The sequence below is a fragment of the Aulostomus chinensis genome, chromosome 9 (assembly GCF_037954235.1).
Source record: "Aulostomus chinensis isolate RoL2024-O1b breed Wild chromosome 9, RoL_Achi_v1.0, whole genome shotgun sequence".
Lineage (NCBI taxonomy): Eukaryota > Metazoa > Chordata > Actinopteri > Syngnathiformes > Aulostomidae > Aulostomus > Aulostomus chinensis.
This window is the reverse complement of record NC_141328.1, coordinates 8,040,777-8,058,799: the sequence shown is the minus strand read 5'-3', so window position 1 is coordinate 8,058,799 and position 18,023 is coordinate 8,040,777. Positions and strand designations below refer to the sequence as shown.

The window sequence follows — 18,023 nt, the reverse complement described above, 5'->3', positions numbered from 1 at the left end:
AGTTTTATTGAAGTTATTTTATTAAACACAAACAGTATTAACATGAGAATCCAAATGATTGCTGATAACTGTAGGTAATGCCAGAAAAAAAGTGGTCGGTGAAATGTTCCACTCAAAAATACCCAGAGTCAGAGAGGTGACGCATCAAGATGACAGAGACAGCTCCTGTCATCGATGGCCTGAGGCTGCATGACAAGTGTAAGTGCAATCTTGCATTGTCAAGGTCTGTGACAATGAACCAACTGGACCATCGTGTAATTAAGCTGGAAACGATTCATTCACTGATGTTGGTTTCTGTCATACAATGATGCTGTTGTGATGAGTGGAGGAGCATCTCATCCTGCATCACTAGAGACCTTCAGGTTCTTCCAGGCCTGAGTGTGTGAGCAGCTCCCCATCCCAAAGTCCAAATGCAGGGCAGATGGATGTCTTGAACTGAACCCTGATGGTGTGAATGATTCTGGGTTTCTCAGTGTCTACCAGTCCCAGGAGGCCCGCCTCATAGTCAAGCAGGATGCCCACGCGGTCCGGCTTGCCCACCAGCGTCACAGGAACAATCTTATTGTTGGTCATGGCAAACCACTTGCGCTGTGCATAGCCGAACACCCAGGAAGAACCATTGGTGCCCACACAGTCCTCACGGGACATCAGCGCTTCAGCCACACCCACACGGAACTCCTGAGACTTTTTGACTGTCACCTCCCAGTAGTGTCGTCCACTGCTGATCTTTTCGTTGCCAAACACAATCGCCCAGTCCCGGAAACGCTCAGGGTTGTCCTGCACATGGCTGGGGTCCAGACCCAGCATACGGTAGATGACCCCAGTGTCTTTCTTAAAGAGGTCCAAACTGCTGTGAGCCGTTCTCTCATCAAGCTTGAACTGCAGGTCTAAAAATAGAAATACAAGACACACATTCAGATTTTACAATGACTTTACCTTTGATATTTCCTCATTTTTGTCTTTGCTGCAATCCAAATCAGGCTGGTTGGTTCAGTTTATGAACATTTTAATAGTGATTGAAAGTCAGCTATAAAATATGTCAAGAAAAAGACGCTTATGCTCGTCAAAGTAAAGTATCATTTGATCATTTTTTTAGAGCGCTAGGTTTGATATAATGATATGAGCAGGGACACTTTAAACAGGATCAACGGCTGTGATAAATCTGCCGAGCATTAACACGACCCAAAACCACGTCGTCCTGTAGACCCATTATCGGACAAGTCCAGAACTTCATGTACAATTTAGTTTTAGATAATAAAAAAAGTTACATCAACAACCAGTAAGTTGTAACGTTTCCGATCTCTAAAAACATTATGAACAAATACTGAAATTTCTCAAGATGAAGTATGTGTTTAGGATGAATGGATTGCGTAAATTCTCTATTAAAGTCAAAGAGACAAAAGTCTTTCCGCCTGAGTAAATCTACGTTAATTTTCTCCATTCTCTCAGCTTTAGAGTGCATATTTGTTGGACCAGAATTATTTGTTCATTAATTATTCTCTACAGTCTTGAGGAATTCACATTAAGGATCAGGCTCGCAAGGACCTCCGGGCTCCAGTTACGACTCAGGCACTCACGTCTTTTTTTGGTTGTAAAATAACATTCACTCACTGTTTGCTGTCGAGGTGAAAAAATACCGTTTCCTCGTCGGCAAGTCGACCCCCCGACTGTGTCTGGAAGAGAGGGGGGTGACGCTCCGTCCTGCCAGGCGACAGTAACGAACGGTGGCAGCTAAGTACGACGCCATCTTTCCCGTATCACATGTTTGTGATACTTTTTGTTATTGATTTTTTAGCAGCGCGCTTCTCTACCGCCCCCTGCAGGCTGGGAGGGGAGTAGGAACCCTCGTCAGCACCGTGGACAGCTGCCAACAAAACCCCTCCAATTCTCAATCCTTTACAAGTAAATACCAGCAACAAACAAACAGTCACAATACATCGAGCTCTATTCTGGATTCTGTGTATGTATATATATTATAAACAAAATCTTATTCATGTTTTTCATAGAGATTTTAAGGGAAAGGTGTATAAAACAGGAATGTATAGTCATGAAAAACTTGGAAAATTACAGTTAAATCAGTCATTTTAAAAAGGCAGTTTCCAAGCTTGGATTTTGAAAAGCAAATAAAACCAGAAAAATTTGGAAAATCATTGAAAGTTACATTTACAAATACCTTAATATTAGTGTATTTCAGTGGTTCAATTCAGAGTGACTGAGAAACATTTCTTTTGGTTAATAATGACTCACTGTACGCTCATAGTGTTTGATTAAGTTTTCTTGATTGATTCTTCACCTCTAAACAGATGTGTCAGAGGTTGTGAGGTCATGAAAGTGGTCCTAAAATGTATTAACATTTTATGGAAAATAAAATCGACATTTATTGGTAAAAAAAAAAAAAAAAATTTTGTCCAAATAAAATTAAACTAACATAGATCCATCCATCCATTTTCTGCCTCTTATTCTGTTAAGGGTTGTGTGTGTGTGTGTGTGTGGGGGGGGGGGGGGCTGGAGCCTATCCCAGCAGCCTTCGGGCGAGGGGCGGGGTTCACCCTGGACAGGTCACCAGTCCATTGCAGGGAAAACACATATAGACAAACAACCATTCACACTCACAGTCACACCTACAGTCAATTTAGAGCAGGGGTGGGCAACCATGTGCCATGGAGGGCCGTGTGTATGCAGGTTTTCCTTCCAACCAAACACTTTAACAGGTGATTCCACTGATTAACACACCTTCAGCCACAGAAGAGTGTTAATCAGTGATTTCAACAGGTGGTTTCACTGATTAACACTCTTCTGTGGCCCCCGAACCCTCTTGCTGTGAGGGGACAGTGCTAACCACTGCATCACTGTGCCACCCTGAAACTGACATATGAAAGCTAAATTAAATGAGATAGGCCTACTGTGACGGCCTAAAGCATGGAATAAGATGGTTTTTTTTAAGTTAACTTGTCTTCCTCTTCCTAGTCTATATTAATGTGATGGTTCGTTTTATTAGAAGTGAACAAATCATTTCTTTCCTGAGGGTATCTGCCTGTGGAAGAACTGTTGAAATGTAAATACCATTTAACGGAGGAAACTATTTACTAATCAGTGTTGGAAACATTATAACTACTTCCTTTACATAGTACAGATTACATCACGCTTTCCACTAAAACCTCTGGAAATTATAATTTGATTACCAACCTGTAAAATAAAATGTTATTCATTTCCTCTCTGCACCCAATGAGAGCATGTAGGTGATTATTTCCATTTCAATACTGTCTTGGCAATGCAAGAAGTGACTCTCTTAAAGAGAAATACTATGAACGTGATCAGATTTAAAGCGAGTGAATGTAAATTATTGCAGTTTACAATTCAACAATGTAATGTGTCTAATTGTAGAATCAATCAGAACAATTGAATATTTAATGTGGTGAAGTAGGTTTGTTTTTTTTCTGCATTTATTTATTTAGCATTGCATCTGTCAGGACATGAAATAAATAATTTTGGTTCTTCATAAAGCTTGATCGCTGCAGAGCCAGATCCACTTTTATCCCAGGATCCAGCGAGGGATTCAATGTCATTGTTTATTCATAATGATCCCATCTAAGCAGCTCCTCTTACTCGTTTATTTATCTTTTAGTGGCTGGGTAATTACTGCTGTTTTGAGGAGTGACACCTTCACGCCTGCACACTTCTATTTCTATTTAGAGTGACTTGTCCTAATTTGTGTAGAGAAGTCACACATTATCTCTCAAATTAAAATGTGAGTTTGATGTCATGTTTTTATTTTGTTTTTTTAACCACAAAGGAATTACTGAATTTGTGTGATGTGTTTTCTAGGTTGCCAGGTTGGTCTGTATCCATCAAATTTATGTTCAGTTATATTTGTTTGTATTTAATTGAATTGAATGTATAATGAGGTTCAGGTTATACATCATGAGGAGCACAAAAACATCTCCTATAATAAGCACTCACGTCTTGAGGGAGCGCACGATAGTCGGAGATAATGCAACTCTGGAGATGTCAGAGCGATGTCTTCAGGGTTACCTCCTCTGAAACTTGGATTTTTGGATTTTGAATGTGTTTAATTGCAGTAAGGGTCTAATGAAAGCTGATATTAAAACGATATCCCAACTCATGAGGCTTAAACTTTGATCCTGATGTATTCAGCAGGATTTCACCAAAACCATGAGGCAGATTTTCACCAGAACTAATGGACAGGTGTAGCCTGGCCTGAGGAGGAAGTCATCCAATTCCTTTTGGGGGCAGATAAGTCATAGCACCACCTAGCAGCAAAAGGGAAATGCCATATATTTAACACTTTTTCAAATCAATAATAACTAAATGATAGATTATTTTGAAGCGGGCCAGTTTTTGATATTTCTCCATAAAGCACAAAGCCCTTGTAACTGGAGTCAACACGAACTGGTCTTTTCCAAACCTCTCATTTAAGTGCCATTTAGTGGACATGGGAAGTGATATTTGCACTGCAGTACATGCATTGGTGTGCTTCCTCATGTAAAATCAAAATATGACTAGGTTTCCATTCACCATCCTCTGGGTGGACAGAACAGACACACAAGACAAGGTGTGGGGAGTTGGACGGTCTGCTCACCCCTGCTTGCAGCTTTGGGTCCAGGCTTCTTTGCAGAAGTATTGATTCTCTAGTTTTAACGTGTCTTTTGTTTGACCTGTAACTTTATTGAAGTACAAATGACGGGAGAGTTGCTAGTATGTCTTGGTTTCATCTGGTTTTGGATAATATGCTGTGTTTTTAAATCAAAAATATTACCACTTTTTTGGAGACCATATTGTTTCAGTATCAGATCAGATAATTTACACATCACTGTGGTAGAAAAGCACCAGTCTTTTGTGTTTTACCTCCCGTTTCTGTAACTCAGCGCTCACAGGTGAAGAGCAGCCTCCAGTCCTCTGTCTCCCTTGTCCACCACCACCGCCGTCGCTACCGCTGCTGCTGCTGCTCAGACACAAACAGGAGCGCAGGAAACCTCACGACTCTCCACCGACCAGAATAACCAAACACCCATTCTAGAGAGGAAGGAGGAGGGGGAGGAGGAGGAGGAGGTCTCCTGATCTGTAAATCTGCGGATAGACAGGGACGCGCGTGCAGCGGAGCCACAGAGCAACTCTTCATAATTGAGCTCAATTGTCAAAAGGATTTCTCTCTCTCTTCGTTTCCGCGTTTGCTTTCGCTGGCGTGCAGGAATGATGCGTGCTTCACTGGAGTTATAATCGACCGGCGATCATCGCAAGCTGATGAAATACTTTATCAATGCTTGTTTTTCTTGGCTTTACCGCGGCGCCCTGCTAAACATCACTGGCGTGCAGCGGTAATGGACCTCCGTCTTGACATCTTGGTTATGCATGCTTGTGAGCCACAGTGCGTTTGCATGCCTGTTTTTGTGAAATGCACAACTCTTATTCACAATTCCTGCTCGTCTGACTTTTTAAAAGACTCCCAACATGTTTTCACACCAGTTTGTGTGAGGGATGGCAACCAAAGCTTTTCCAGAGCTGGTGATCTACACGTTTGCGCCTGCCCGGGGGGAAATTGATAGTTTATGCCACAGGTGAATGAACACAAGCGTCTTTCAACTTGAAGCCGTTTTCTAAATCGAGCTTCTTGCACAGTGACGATGGATCTCAAAGTGGAACCCGAGGAAATGGACACAAATCAACCTCCACCCATAGAAGTTTTTGCGCACAGGTCGACCCTGCACGGGATCTCCCACATCTTCACCTACGAGCGCTTCTGCATCAAACGCTGCCTGTGGGTCGTGTTTTTCTTAGGCTCTCTGACCTTTCTGCTGTACGTGTGTGTGGACCGGATCCACTTCTACCTCGAGTACCCGCACGTCACCAAACTGGATGAGGTGACGACCCCGGTCATGACGTTCCCCGCGGTCACTTTCTGCAACCTGAACGCGTTCCGTTTTAGCCGGGTGACGCGCAACGACCTGTACCACGCGGGAGAGCTGCTGGCGCTGCTCAACCAGAGGTAACCACCAGTACAACCAGAGCCAGATAAAGCTTGGGATGGTTTGAACAAGTTGCTTTTTACTCCACTCCCTTAATATTTAATGATCCCTTTAATTCTTTGAGAATCATCTTTTTCCATTTTCAGCCTGTCATCATAATGAATATCATAATTACTTTCGAATCAGTGGTGGGTGGGTTTTCCTGAAATCCATTTAGCGTTTCTCTTTTATGCCACTTTTACTGCAGTCCACAGGGAAATGTACTCTTGCTGCAAGAATTAGTCAGGCAATTGTGCAACAAATCGACTTGATAAACAAACTATTTGACAATATCTAATAGTCTTTAAAAAAAATAGTTGCTGGTTCTCAAAGGTGTGTTTTTTCATCTTGGTTGAGAAATGGAGAAATCTGACATCATCATTTTGTGCTGTTGTAAATTGTTACCTCAGATGTTTTATGGAGTGATTCAAGAATAGTGTCAATCACTGATAGTTGCTGCCCAGCTTTCACTCTAATTCCACATTTATTTGATAAATTTCCTTTCAGACAATATTCGACTAAACCTGCGTTGATCATTGCATGTTAAATTACCAAATTACTGAATGTCATGAGTAAAATTGAAGTAATGAATTTATAATTATGAAATAAAATGAGGCCAGGGGTCTATATCCTGAGGGACTGATATAAATAGAATCTGAGTACCTCAAGTGCTACTAACCATTGTAGTTATATTACGTTATTTTCTACTGCGTGACATTGAATTACCTGTGGTGGTATGAGATCCAGATGTCTTGGTGCATCTGGAGGCTATACGTACTGGAGCAGCACCTCTGATTCCAAGTGAAACAGCAAATGCTTGTGGGTTTCTTGAGGTCATTTATACATTCAAATCTGCATGTCTCTGAACACAGCACAGAAAGACTCCAGTCCTGCACGATGAATCCACTTCTCTGTTGTTGAAGATGTTGCCTCCCAGGGTAGTTGGTGCACTAAATAAAAGAAGAGTTTGGGCCGAATAATGGTACAGTAACATTTTAAGTGATTAAGTCATGAACAGGGCTGTGCCATCAGAGAAAAAGATGCAAGTTATTGCAGAAAAAAGAGAGGGCTGCCTTTGGAAGCTTTTTGATAAATAGGATGAATATGTTTTTAATCCCAAGAGAGTTGAGATATTGTTCAATATGTCAGGAGGCAGCAAGAATGAAATTATCAGAGAGACTGAGTTTCGTGCTTCACTGCATTGCTGTAAAGGACAGTTGATCGGGGCAGCTAATAGAGGGCATTGATGAAAAACAAATTCAAATTCACAATCTTTTGTGAATTACATTTTGAAAGCAGTACAAAATAAAAAGTAAAAAAATATATATATATAGCCAACAAGCATCCTTAAACCAATAAATGGGAGCATCTGATCACTTAAGCAGCATGTAGAGCAGAAGCAGACCTCTGTTGAGCAATAGTTACTACAAAGAAACTTCAAGTTACAGCCCAGCACTGATCTTCATTTCTTTCATGGCATACTTAATTCCAAAATTTAAATTCCTCTGAAATAAAAGCTTTTAGTCAAACTTTCTGCTCAGTGCATCTCAAGACTCTAGAATTGCATTAGCTATGTATTTTTCATTCATCACGAGCATCTTACTTTGCTGGAGATTAATAGAACTACATCATCTGTTAATTCAAGCGTTTGAATAGCAATTGATCTTAAAGTGTGAAGTCACACAGGAGGTTGGACGTCGATACGGGCACATAAATATCCTGTTTTACATTCTAGTGACCACCTGGTTTGGTGATAAAAATAAATTGTCTTGATGGGTCTGTATTTCCTCCTGGAATGAAAAAAGTGCAATATTTCACAGTGAAGTTGGAATTTCTTGTTTTGTCTTTTTTTTTTCTTTTTTTTTTAAATGTCTGGAAACTGACTTGATGTGGCACAGCCCGACCTAGAAAAAGTTCCACCAGCTGCCACTGGTGTTGACCATTGTCTGTCATCGGAATGTTAAAAAATAAATAACTGAAAAGTGAAAGCTCAGAGCTCAAAAGCTGTCAGTGTTGACAGACTGTCAGTCACAGTGACGGAGGACAGGGCGCATCATTCGGTGCTTCTGGCTTTACTTTTATGTGGGTTTACAGCTGACTTCTATCCTAAATCTTTGAACATACCAGAGTGAAAACTTAAATTAGTTATTTCTGTAGCCATGGTTAGACTGAAAATCATCACTTGCCATCTGGATGAATACATCTTTGGATTTCACATTTCCAGGCAGGTTTTCACTTCTCAAAGTTGGACACCAAAGCAGGAGAGTGGTTGGTTTTCCCTCCAAGTTTCCTTCTCTTCATCTCAATTACTCTGCAGTAGGTTTAACTCTCATTATCCTGCCTCCCTTGGCAAGGCAGCGAGGCAATGCAGCGGCACACTTAGTAGCTGTTATACCCCCGGCCAAAAGTGGAAGCGCTTGTGGCATGAAATCCATTTAAGAAGGTTCTCTGCCCACTTCCCATGTTTGGAGTCAGTGGTCTGGGAAATGTCTTGTGGCATGATATTTAAGCTGCACACAAGCTGAAGCGTCAGGCCCCACTGATGCTGTCAGCTCGTGCTTGTAGGATTTTAACTCATAAGTGCCTACCTGATGTTTGTCCACTACACAAACAGAGGGGAGCTAATGGCTCGATTCAATTAAGATCTCCTTCAGTCAAACACAAACCCCCCCGCCCCCTGCCATAATGAGCCTGAGTCTAATTAAAATGCCATAAAGAAAATCTATGGGCTACCCTTCACAATCAAAGGACACTCCAAGTTCATTTTATTAAGTGAGCTTTAGTAAAGTTCAAGTAAACTCCTCAAAGAAAGTTTGGAAACGTTATTTCGGTCGATTATGTCTCCCAGTTAATAAGACCAATTGGTATTGTATTTTATATCACTGGAGAGCCTGATTAGTCCCCTTTACAATGAGGTATAACTTGTAAGGAACGTGGATTCGTGGAATGAGCAACCCAGCTAAATGTGTGGGTAGTGCCCCCCCCTCCAAAAAAAATTGCCAAAATCCCCTGCAATACTCTTCTGTTGGAATTCACTCTTGTTTTGAGCTTCAAGTGCTGGCAGGTGATTGGCACCTACAGAGTACCTCCAGAATTTGGGAGTGGAGAGGATGGAATAGCCTGCTGTGAGTCGCAGACCTCAACCAAATTGAACACTTTTGGGATCACCTTGGGCGTGCAGTACATGCTAGAGTGACCAGCACAACCACATTGGCAGACTTGTGACAAATCCTGGTTGAGGAATGGGATGCTATTCCACAGCAGAATGAGGCAACTCAAAACAAGAGCGCATACCAAAAGAAGAATATCTGCTTAATTCATCCCACAGTCATTTCGAGAACCGAAACGAGGCTCAAAGATACGATTCCGGATGGAGCCCCCTCACTGGTGGCATTATTTCTTTCTCTATCTGTTCTGAGCGAAGCCCAGCTCTACAACCCGCCCTACTCTGCCTCTAATCAGCTAACAATAACGGGGCGTAATCCTTCTGTACTCCAAGACTCGTTTTGGTTTCAGTTTGTGACGAGGTGAATAAAGCAAACTGCAGGAGATTTAGCAATGTTTTTGGGGGAGCATTACTCACACACTTGGCCGGGTTGCTCATTCAACGAATGCACGATCCTTACAAGTTGTACCTCGTTGTAAAGGTGACTAATAAGGCTTTCTAATACAATAGTAATTGGTATAATTAAAGAGGAAAATAATTGACGGAAATAACGTTCCCAAGTTTATATTTTCCCAAGTAATATCAATATAGTCTCCATAGTACTTGCAAGTAAGCATTGAGCACACAACTAGGTTAACTCATAAGTAGGGTTAGAAAAATACCTGATTCACTTTAATTAAGTACTTATAGAAAAAAGAACACATTAAAAATCAAATTAACACAATTAATGATGGCCTTGCGTATGTTCTGCTTGTCAATGGAGAGCTATGAGTAACCAGTAGAGGGCGGCAATATACCTCAGCTGCCTCTACTCTGCTGGAAATGAAAAGATGAAGAAGAAGATTTTAATTACCAAAATGTATGGATTCAGTTGTTCACACATACCGTCTATCAAAATTAATTAAAAACATATAATTGATGATTTTTTTTTAACAGGTGAACAACCCCAATGATGAGTTTTACTTTGTACTGCAACTATTCTACAAGTGAACTTATAAATATACTTCTTGTCCCTCATATCTGCTTTCCATATAATGAAAAGACACTTAGAAAAATAGTGTAATTAAACTAAATGAAAACTTTATTTCAAATCTTTTACTTTGGAAGAACTGAGCACACAAGAATAAGTTCAACATCCTTTGTCTTCACAAACATGGAAAAAATGAATAATTTAAAGATTTCTAAGAATGTAACATGTTTATGTATTCATTATACAGCTCTTGTTGAAATAAAGTAAGACAGTAGTTTTTATTCTCCTTCCTGTAATGCAAAAGACATGCGGGGTGTATTAACAGTATGTTGCACATAAGATCAATAATGTACCATATTCACATAAAAGTCACAGCAATCATATGAGAAATTTCTGAACGACCTTTCATTCCAGGCAAAGTGTGGAGAGGGAAAAAAAAAATCAAGCAATCTGCTCTTTGGTGAGTCCATTAAAATGGTGACATTTTTAATAATAGCACAGAGGGGGATCACAGTGAGGGTGGAGACTATACGCTCTTACAGCTATTCTGCTCTCTTTTAACACAAGGCAGCATGGCCAGATATTTGTGAGCTCCATTAGATGAAAGGAAATCTCCCAGTGCCACGGATAATGCTGAGTGCGAAGTGGGCTGTCTGGCTCCCCGCTCAGTTACTTGCAGCTCCTTTATTCTCAGCAGTAGAAAAGGACTCTGAATGCCAAACTAGTGAATCAATTGTATTTTTTTTTTGTTTTTTAATAAAATGTAGGCTTTGCCTTTGGCGCTTGCTCAAGATATCATGAAATGTATGCATCATTATTGATTTGAGCACAAATTCATTCTATCATTGATCAATATGTCTTTGCGGGATGGATTCACTTAATTCGTTTAAAACCAGAAAGGGATAACATTAATTTGTCAATATTATCAGATCAGAGCTATGATTTGAGACGACAATACTTTTATCACACACAAATGCTCACAAATGGACATACGTGCATGCTCACAGACAAACCTACGCCATACAGCTGTTTGTGGAGAATAAAACATGTATCTGTGTCTACATCCATGGATGTGATAGCAGTGACTGGGAGAAACTGTGTGTAGACACAGCTGCATTTTAGGCTAAATATCAACATCTGCGTGCTAACTCAAACATATTCAAACCATAGAAGCCCTGCCACCCAATAATGTATCAATGTGTGTAAATGGAAACGTGTCCTAAATGCACTATTGAAGACATCTCCCATGCTGCTATGATACATTACAGCGTCTTTAAAGTGGACTGAGATTGTACCTCCCATCAGAAGTTAATATGGAATATAAGCGTCTGGACCAAATTACGACAGCAATCAACGTCATTGTAGTTTTTAAGACTTTTCACTCACTGGTTTTCACTTACGCTGGTCTGTGCCCACTGTTGACATTGACAGTGACAACCTTGACATTTTACCTCTGTCCCCACTGGTCAAAGGAAAAGTCTGAGGATCACTAAAATCAGCAGGAGCCATCGTCGGTGGGCCGTGAACATCTGTACAAAGTTGATACCAGTCCCACATAATAGTTGAAGTATTTCAGTGTAGACCAACGTGGTGGACTGACATTCCCAAGAGGATAAAATCCCTCGAATTTAGTGTCTCTTATGATTTAGAAAAACATGAAAATAGATGTATAATTCTGCATGTTTTTCTACTTTTCCATGTGGGGTTTTGATCAAAGCAGCCTAACTTAATTAATGGAAATGTATCCTTCTTATATGGGAAGAACTTTGACAAAAATAATGAGCAGAGATATTTACAAGAGGGAAATTCACTCCAAGTTAAAGGTTACACAACTCCTTTTTCTCTTTCCCTTTAATATTTTTGTCAGACCTACTTCTGAAAACTGCCAGATAACCTTAGGGTTCTGGATGTAATGCCCAAGTGAATCAGGGATATATTGAGGCACAGACCATTTATGACTTTTTTTTTTAAATAAATCTGTCCTTTGACAATCGCTAGTGCAGTGTTGTGGCTTACAATAGCTCAGTGTAACTATTTGCATGAAAAATGAACCACATATTTTCATACTCAATCAAAGTGAAGACATTTTTCTCAAGTTTAAATCCAGCAGGGTGAAACGGGAGTCTATGTGTTATACAGCCTGAAGGTGTTATACTGACAATGAATGGACGAGTGGTTTTATTGGCCCGCAGAGCTCTTGTCTGAATTTTATTATATATACACTACATTAAAGTGTTACACTTGGGTGACGCTGGGACAGTAAATGCCATGGTAAAAAACCATCCAGACACTTTTACTGTCTGGTTTCTGTTTTTTTTTTTCCCTTGTAATCTGTATGAGTCTCAGCTGCGGATGAGTGGAGCAAGTGTTCACTGATAAAGACTTTTAATGTGAAATGAAATGTTTGAGCCTGAAATTCTCCTTAACTGAAGTCTATTTTATCACCAGGCAGTGATTAGTAGGGGTTTGACTGCTGGAAAGGAGAAAAACAAATCCAAACTAAACTTAAGGTTATAAAAATTGCATTTTGAAACGCATGAAATATTTCTTTGACATTCTCTTTATCTGCGTGTTCAGGTATGAGATCAGAGACATGCATCTGGTGGAGGAGAGCGTTCTGGAGAGTCTGAAGGTCAAAGCCGACTTTCACAATTTCAAGCCACGACCCTTCAACATGCTGGAATTCTACGACCGCACCGGTCATGACATCAACGAGATGCTGCTCTCTTGCCACTTCCATGGCACAGAGTGCAGGGCAGAGGACTTCAAAGTGGTGAGTTTACAAAAGATGTGGTACTGATTGATGGATGAGGCAGATGATATTTTATACATTTTCTCTATCTTCAAAACAACAAACAAACAAAAAAATCCCATGAAAAGCACAACAATGATTTGATCTGATGAGGAAGCATTGCTTGAGTAACCTGATAAAACTTAGTCCTCTTTAGATGTCTGTTTTTGCCCAAAAAATAGATGGAGAAAATGTTTGACTTTAACTCAAATCTTAAGATTAAAAATAACTCACACTGAATATATTAATTGTTAAGATGGTTTCCTCCCTTTTTAAATAAGCAGACACATTACAACATTCAGCATTTTGAAGAACTCATCTTGCTGCTCACATTTGTTGTCAGCTCTCATAAAGTTGTTCCTAGTTAGCCTAGCATGCTAAATAACAATGGTTCCCTAATATGTAACATTTGTCATTCAGTTCCTCCAGAAAAACGGGATTATGTGCTCATATAATTCAGCCAAAATCCGCACATTTATGCGGAGGCGGCGTTTTTTCAAAGACACCGCAGTTTCACCACATCTCGCCGATTTCCACGCAAAATGCACCAAATATGCGGGGCTTGCATGATTTCACAATCCCCGCATTTTCGTTGCAAAAAATTCACACATATCTTCGCAGAAAGTTGAAAAATGTTGTGTTAACTTCACACAAGAGCAGCCATTTTGCTCCTGTTGCCTTGGGAACGTTGTGAAGCGATGTCATCGGAAAGCAGCAAAGACCACCAAGAAGACACGAAGAAGTCCGCAAATCAGTCTGATTTGCCAACAAAAACAAGCTTGGAATTTGTTTGCCTCATCAACGTTTTGTGATTGTGAGCCACCTGTTTATTGAGGTTTGAAATCAAACTGGATGAAAACTTCATTTTTCCCAGCATTTTCTGTGACGCTGTATGGTTGCTTATCATAGGAAGTCATTAGAAATGACTCTTTACATTAAGGTGGTAGTGTAGAGAGAACAGAACGTTAAGGTGGTAGTGTAGAGAGAACAGAGCGTTGGGGGAATCACTTTTTTTTTGTATTCATCAAACCGGAGTTTTTGCAAGTTCCCACGATATTTGTAAATCCCCACAATTTCATTGCATAAAATTGCATAAATGGCATTTTTTTAAGAAAACACGCTGCATAATCAAGGATTTTTGCCCCCAACAATCACAAAAAAAACTGCATTTGTCTGGAAGGACTGGCCATTTGTGAGTGTCTTTCTTTTTAGGTACTTGCTCTCACTACATCTCTTGGGCACCACATCCGCTACTGAAAAATAGTCACCCATTTGTTAATCATCCAATCATAAGGCATTTCTGTTCAGTAGAGATAAAACTGTGTTCTAACATTCAGAATAAAGTGATGCGCGATGTTGGTTTATTTAGTTTTACTGTAAAGAAAATACAGAATATTGACTAATTATTTTCAAAGCAGACAACAACAACACACAGAAGAAATCACAGCATTACCGTATATATTTATAGTGAGTTAAAGAATAATACCCCTCCATAACCTCTTGGTGAACAAGTCATCTGACCTGCTGGGTTTTTCCTGTGAAAGTCTGGGACCACACATGTTGTTGCATGTCCATGTATCCATTCCCATTGTATACTTGCAGGACAAATTCTTGCACTTTTCTTTTAATACGATGACAAAATAGGTGTCACAGTCATGTATAATATCAGGGTCTGCCAACAAGCTCTTGTTACAATTCAAGACCAAACTCTTTTTTTTTTAATTATTTCGTTGAACCCCTGCTGATCATCTACCTCTTCTGGTATTTTATGGAGAGAAATTTATGCTTGGAAGCAATTTTCTTTTTCAATAACCATGTGGACAAGGGCTGTATGTGAGTGACTGTTGCATGAGTGAGAGGAGCTGCAGCTATAATCTATCTGCCATAAAGCCCAACTGTTGACGCTGGCCCGCTCAGATCTGTTGCCAATAATCACTGGCAGTGGATGTGGTTTTTAATTTGGAATCGAACATTGATCATTCCACACAGCTGCCCCACAAAATAGATTGGTTTAGATTTTATGTGTTTTTCCAAGAAGCCTCCCATATCTCTTCAGAGGATGTCTGCAGTAATATAACCAAAGTTGAGATGCACTAAAAAATATCATCCATTAAGCAATCATGTTAAATAAGTGTATGAACTGCATAAACTACACGGTGGTTTTTTTTTTCCTCCATTGTGACCATGAATTCGGCTAAAAACAAGCTTGTAGTGCTCGCCTAAGAGATTTATTTTTTGCAGCAAACATTAGTGCACACATTTGTACACAATGACACCAAAGAAGAGCTCTACATGCAGCCACTTAGCAGCTGCACAAGAGTAGCTTTGAAGAGATATTTCTGCTCATGGGCAGAATTACCACTTTTGGTGTTTAACTCCAGTGAAATTAAACCGCCGGGATGTCTTCATCTCTGTGTACACTTTGTAATAGTGAAGCAGAAATATAACCAAAAGTTGAATTTTGTGTTTAACGCTATCTTTCCCTCACAGTTTTCCCTTTTCACTTATTTATTTGGTCAGAACGTAAGTAAATTGGTCTCTCTGTCAAATATTGTAACGTCCCGAGCAATAAAATCCCACATACACTCCGATGTTGAATGAAATACATTTTTTTCAGGAAGAAACGTATTTTTCGAACTTGCTGTATTTCTCAAAATTTTTCATACTACGACCAAATTCATATCACTGCGTTCAGCAAAGTCTACTGTCTCGATAAAAATGGAGGCGATAGCAGTTAAGACAAGATAAACCTTTATTTGTCCTTCAGTGGGGAAACTGGCAACAGTTCAAAATGTGTATCTGAGCTGTATCCAGCACAGATCGGCCCTATACTATCTCTAGATGCTACAAGTACGTAGCAGATTGCCACAATATGCACAACAGTTTATGATTCAAATTTCTAATACAGGTAGATTATGACATTTATTTGATGCGTTTTGATAGATGTGATGTTGCCCCTGGGCCATAGGAACTTCTCTGCACCTGGGAGACACAGCCTGGCCTCGTGAAGAAAAGTAAATCTAAAGACTTCATTCATGAAGCAGATGATTTCATGCGTAGATCGTCTCTTGGAGTGACGAAACAACCGATCCAGGTTCCGTTCAATAGCTCTTGCTGGACCATGAATTCGCCATAATAACGCATCATAAATTTGCACAGTTCAAATAAATTTAACTGGAATACTTTAAATTTAATGTATTTGGGTATATTTTTTGTTCTCTGTCATAAAAAGTGCAGTGTGGTTTACTGCAGTCTTATTAAAAGCAACATTAAATATAATGCCAACAAAAAAAACAACAACATCATGGTAATATTAAAGAAAAGGGATCTCTAGTGTTGGATTTTGTAACAGCAGATATACACTGGAATTGGATTAGAGCTGAAAAAATGTGAATGAGTGCCTCCCTAGTTCAAATTTGCTGAAGTCTTTCTGATAGATCTACAGTCGTCACATCAAACCACTCCTCAGTTGAACATCTATTCGTCTGAGCTCCCGTCATCCGTGTCCCAATGATGAACTCAATTTCCCAGTCACATCACCCTTTTCCTCTTGCCATCTTGATCTCAGACAAAAGAGACACATCCTGGGATCATCGGGTCATTTGCTTTAATACCATTTCACTACTCATTAATTAAGGTATTTCCTTGAATGCTGTTGCCTTCCAGTGAGCGCAAAAATACTTATTGGGAATGTGGGTGGTAGATCTGTCATCTTTACAGCATCTTATTGACATTTCTTCTCCTGCGAGGAAGATTAGTTAATCTATCCAGCTCACAAGTCTGATTCTAACACAAACACCCCCCCCCCCCCCAACCGCTCTCCACTGTCTCTCAACTTTGATAGAGCAATTTCTCTCATCTTTGAAGAGCAGCACGGTGCTCAGGAAATTACATCTGGCCAGGACACAGTGGCAGCGGCGAGGTGTTTCCCCTGGAGAGGTTTAAGGCCTTTATTTCTCTCCTCTCAACTTCCCTTTGTTATCTACATCAACGCACAGCTCCAGAAAACTGGAAAATGCACTTCCTTTGAAGACCTTCTTTGATGCATTGCATTGTTAATCTGTTCATTGTTTCATTGCAAAGTGCCTGATGAATAAGGAAAGAGGTATATCCCAACTGACTGTTCTTTGTAAAAAGATCAAAAGAAAAAAAAGAGGCCGATAAGAGACTATTTCAGGCCGTTTGCAATCAGAATACAGATTCAACTCAACTGACAGCTTCTCTTTTGAAAATGTCACTCCACTGCATATCAAGTGGAAAACAAAACAGTAATTCTACAAATGTAAGACACCTTAAGGGTGGACTGACTCTGATTAATAGCACATACAGGAAGTTGGCAATGTTATAATCTCCTGACAGAGTTATAAATGTATCATTTTTTTATGTATTGTTTTTCTGTATCTCCCACTTCTCCTATAATATTTCCTCCTCAGCTCAGTGTTCAGTGTCATGCCTGTGTGATGAACAGTTGGCCTGAAAAGGCAATCGGATATTGCAGCACGACGAGGGCATAAGAATATCTTTATGTCCTATTCGTCTTTAACCTGCCGTTAACACTCGGCGTAATAGTGAATCTACAGTTTTGGGTGCAAAGATTTTCACTCCTGACCCATCCTGCTCCTGCAAAATTACTCCTGTACTGATTCTGTGACTCAGTGAAATAAATCTTGACCAGCAAATATCTGTAGTGATGATGTATGCGTGCTCCGGTCAAGTCAGCAGGGGTGAGTAGGGAGAAGAGACAATTCACCTTTGGCTAAGTGTTGGCCTCTCAGTGGTCTCACGCACACTCGCATAAAACAATCAGCGGAGTGACCCCAGAACATGAAGCTGTCAGGGTCAGAGCAATAACTTAAGAGGATCTACACAACTGTGATCGACCGCAGAGTTTAATCCAGAGACGTTTGGCTCTACTGTTGTGTGGTTTAGGATTAAATATTCTCCGTTAGCCAGCCTCTCAGGAGACTAGTATTCCTGTATCATTGATGCATTTATCCCCATGTAAATCTTTGAACTGTTGATCACCAATGCTTATCCATGAGTGTATTGGGAAGTCCAGCACTTTCCTCCCAA

At 40.1% G+C, this 18,023-nt stretch overlaps 2 protein-coding genes across 2 annotated transcripts in view; one reads left to right on the top strand and one right to left on the bottom strand.

The window, feature by feature from the left end:
* Nucleotides 1–5: 5 nt before the first annotated feature.
* Nucleotides 6–1,773, bottom strand: spryd4 (SPRY domain containing 4). Its single transcript, XM_086213504.1, has 2 exons — nt 1,612–1,773; nt 6–887 (listed from the first exon to the last, which is right to left on the bottom strand). Exons 1-2 carry the CDS (start codon nt 1,745–1,747, stop codon nt 349–351), a joined length of 675 nt encoding a protein of 224 aa, XP_086069630.1. The 5' UTR covers nt 1,748–1,773; the 3' UTR covers nt 6–348.
* A 3,329-nt stretch (nt 1,774–5,102) lies between these two features.
* The window catches only part of LOC147255664 (acid-sensing ion channel 1-like), a 46,621-nt gene continuing 33,700 nt past the window's right edge, over nt 5,103–18,023 (top strand). The window contains exons 1-2 of the mRNA XM_086213501.1: nt 5,103–6,004; nt 12,737–12,932. Of these exons, the coding sequence (XP_086069627.1) occupies nt 5,643–6,004; nt 12,737–12,932 (558 nt within the window). The 5' untranslated portion in view covers nt 5,103–5,642. The remainder of the gene's footprint in view (nt 6,005–12,736; nt 12,933–18,023) is intronic.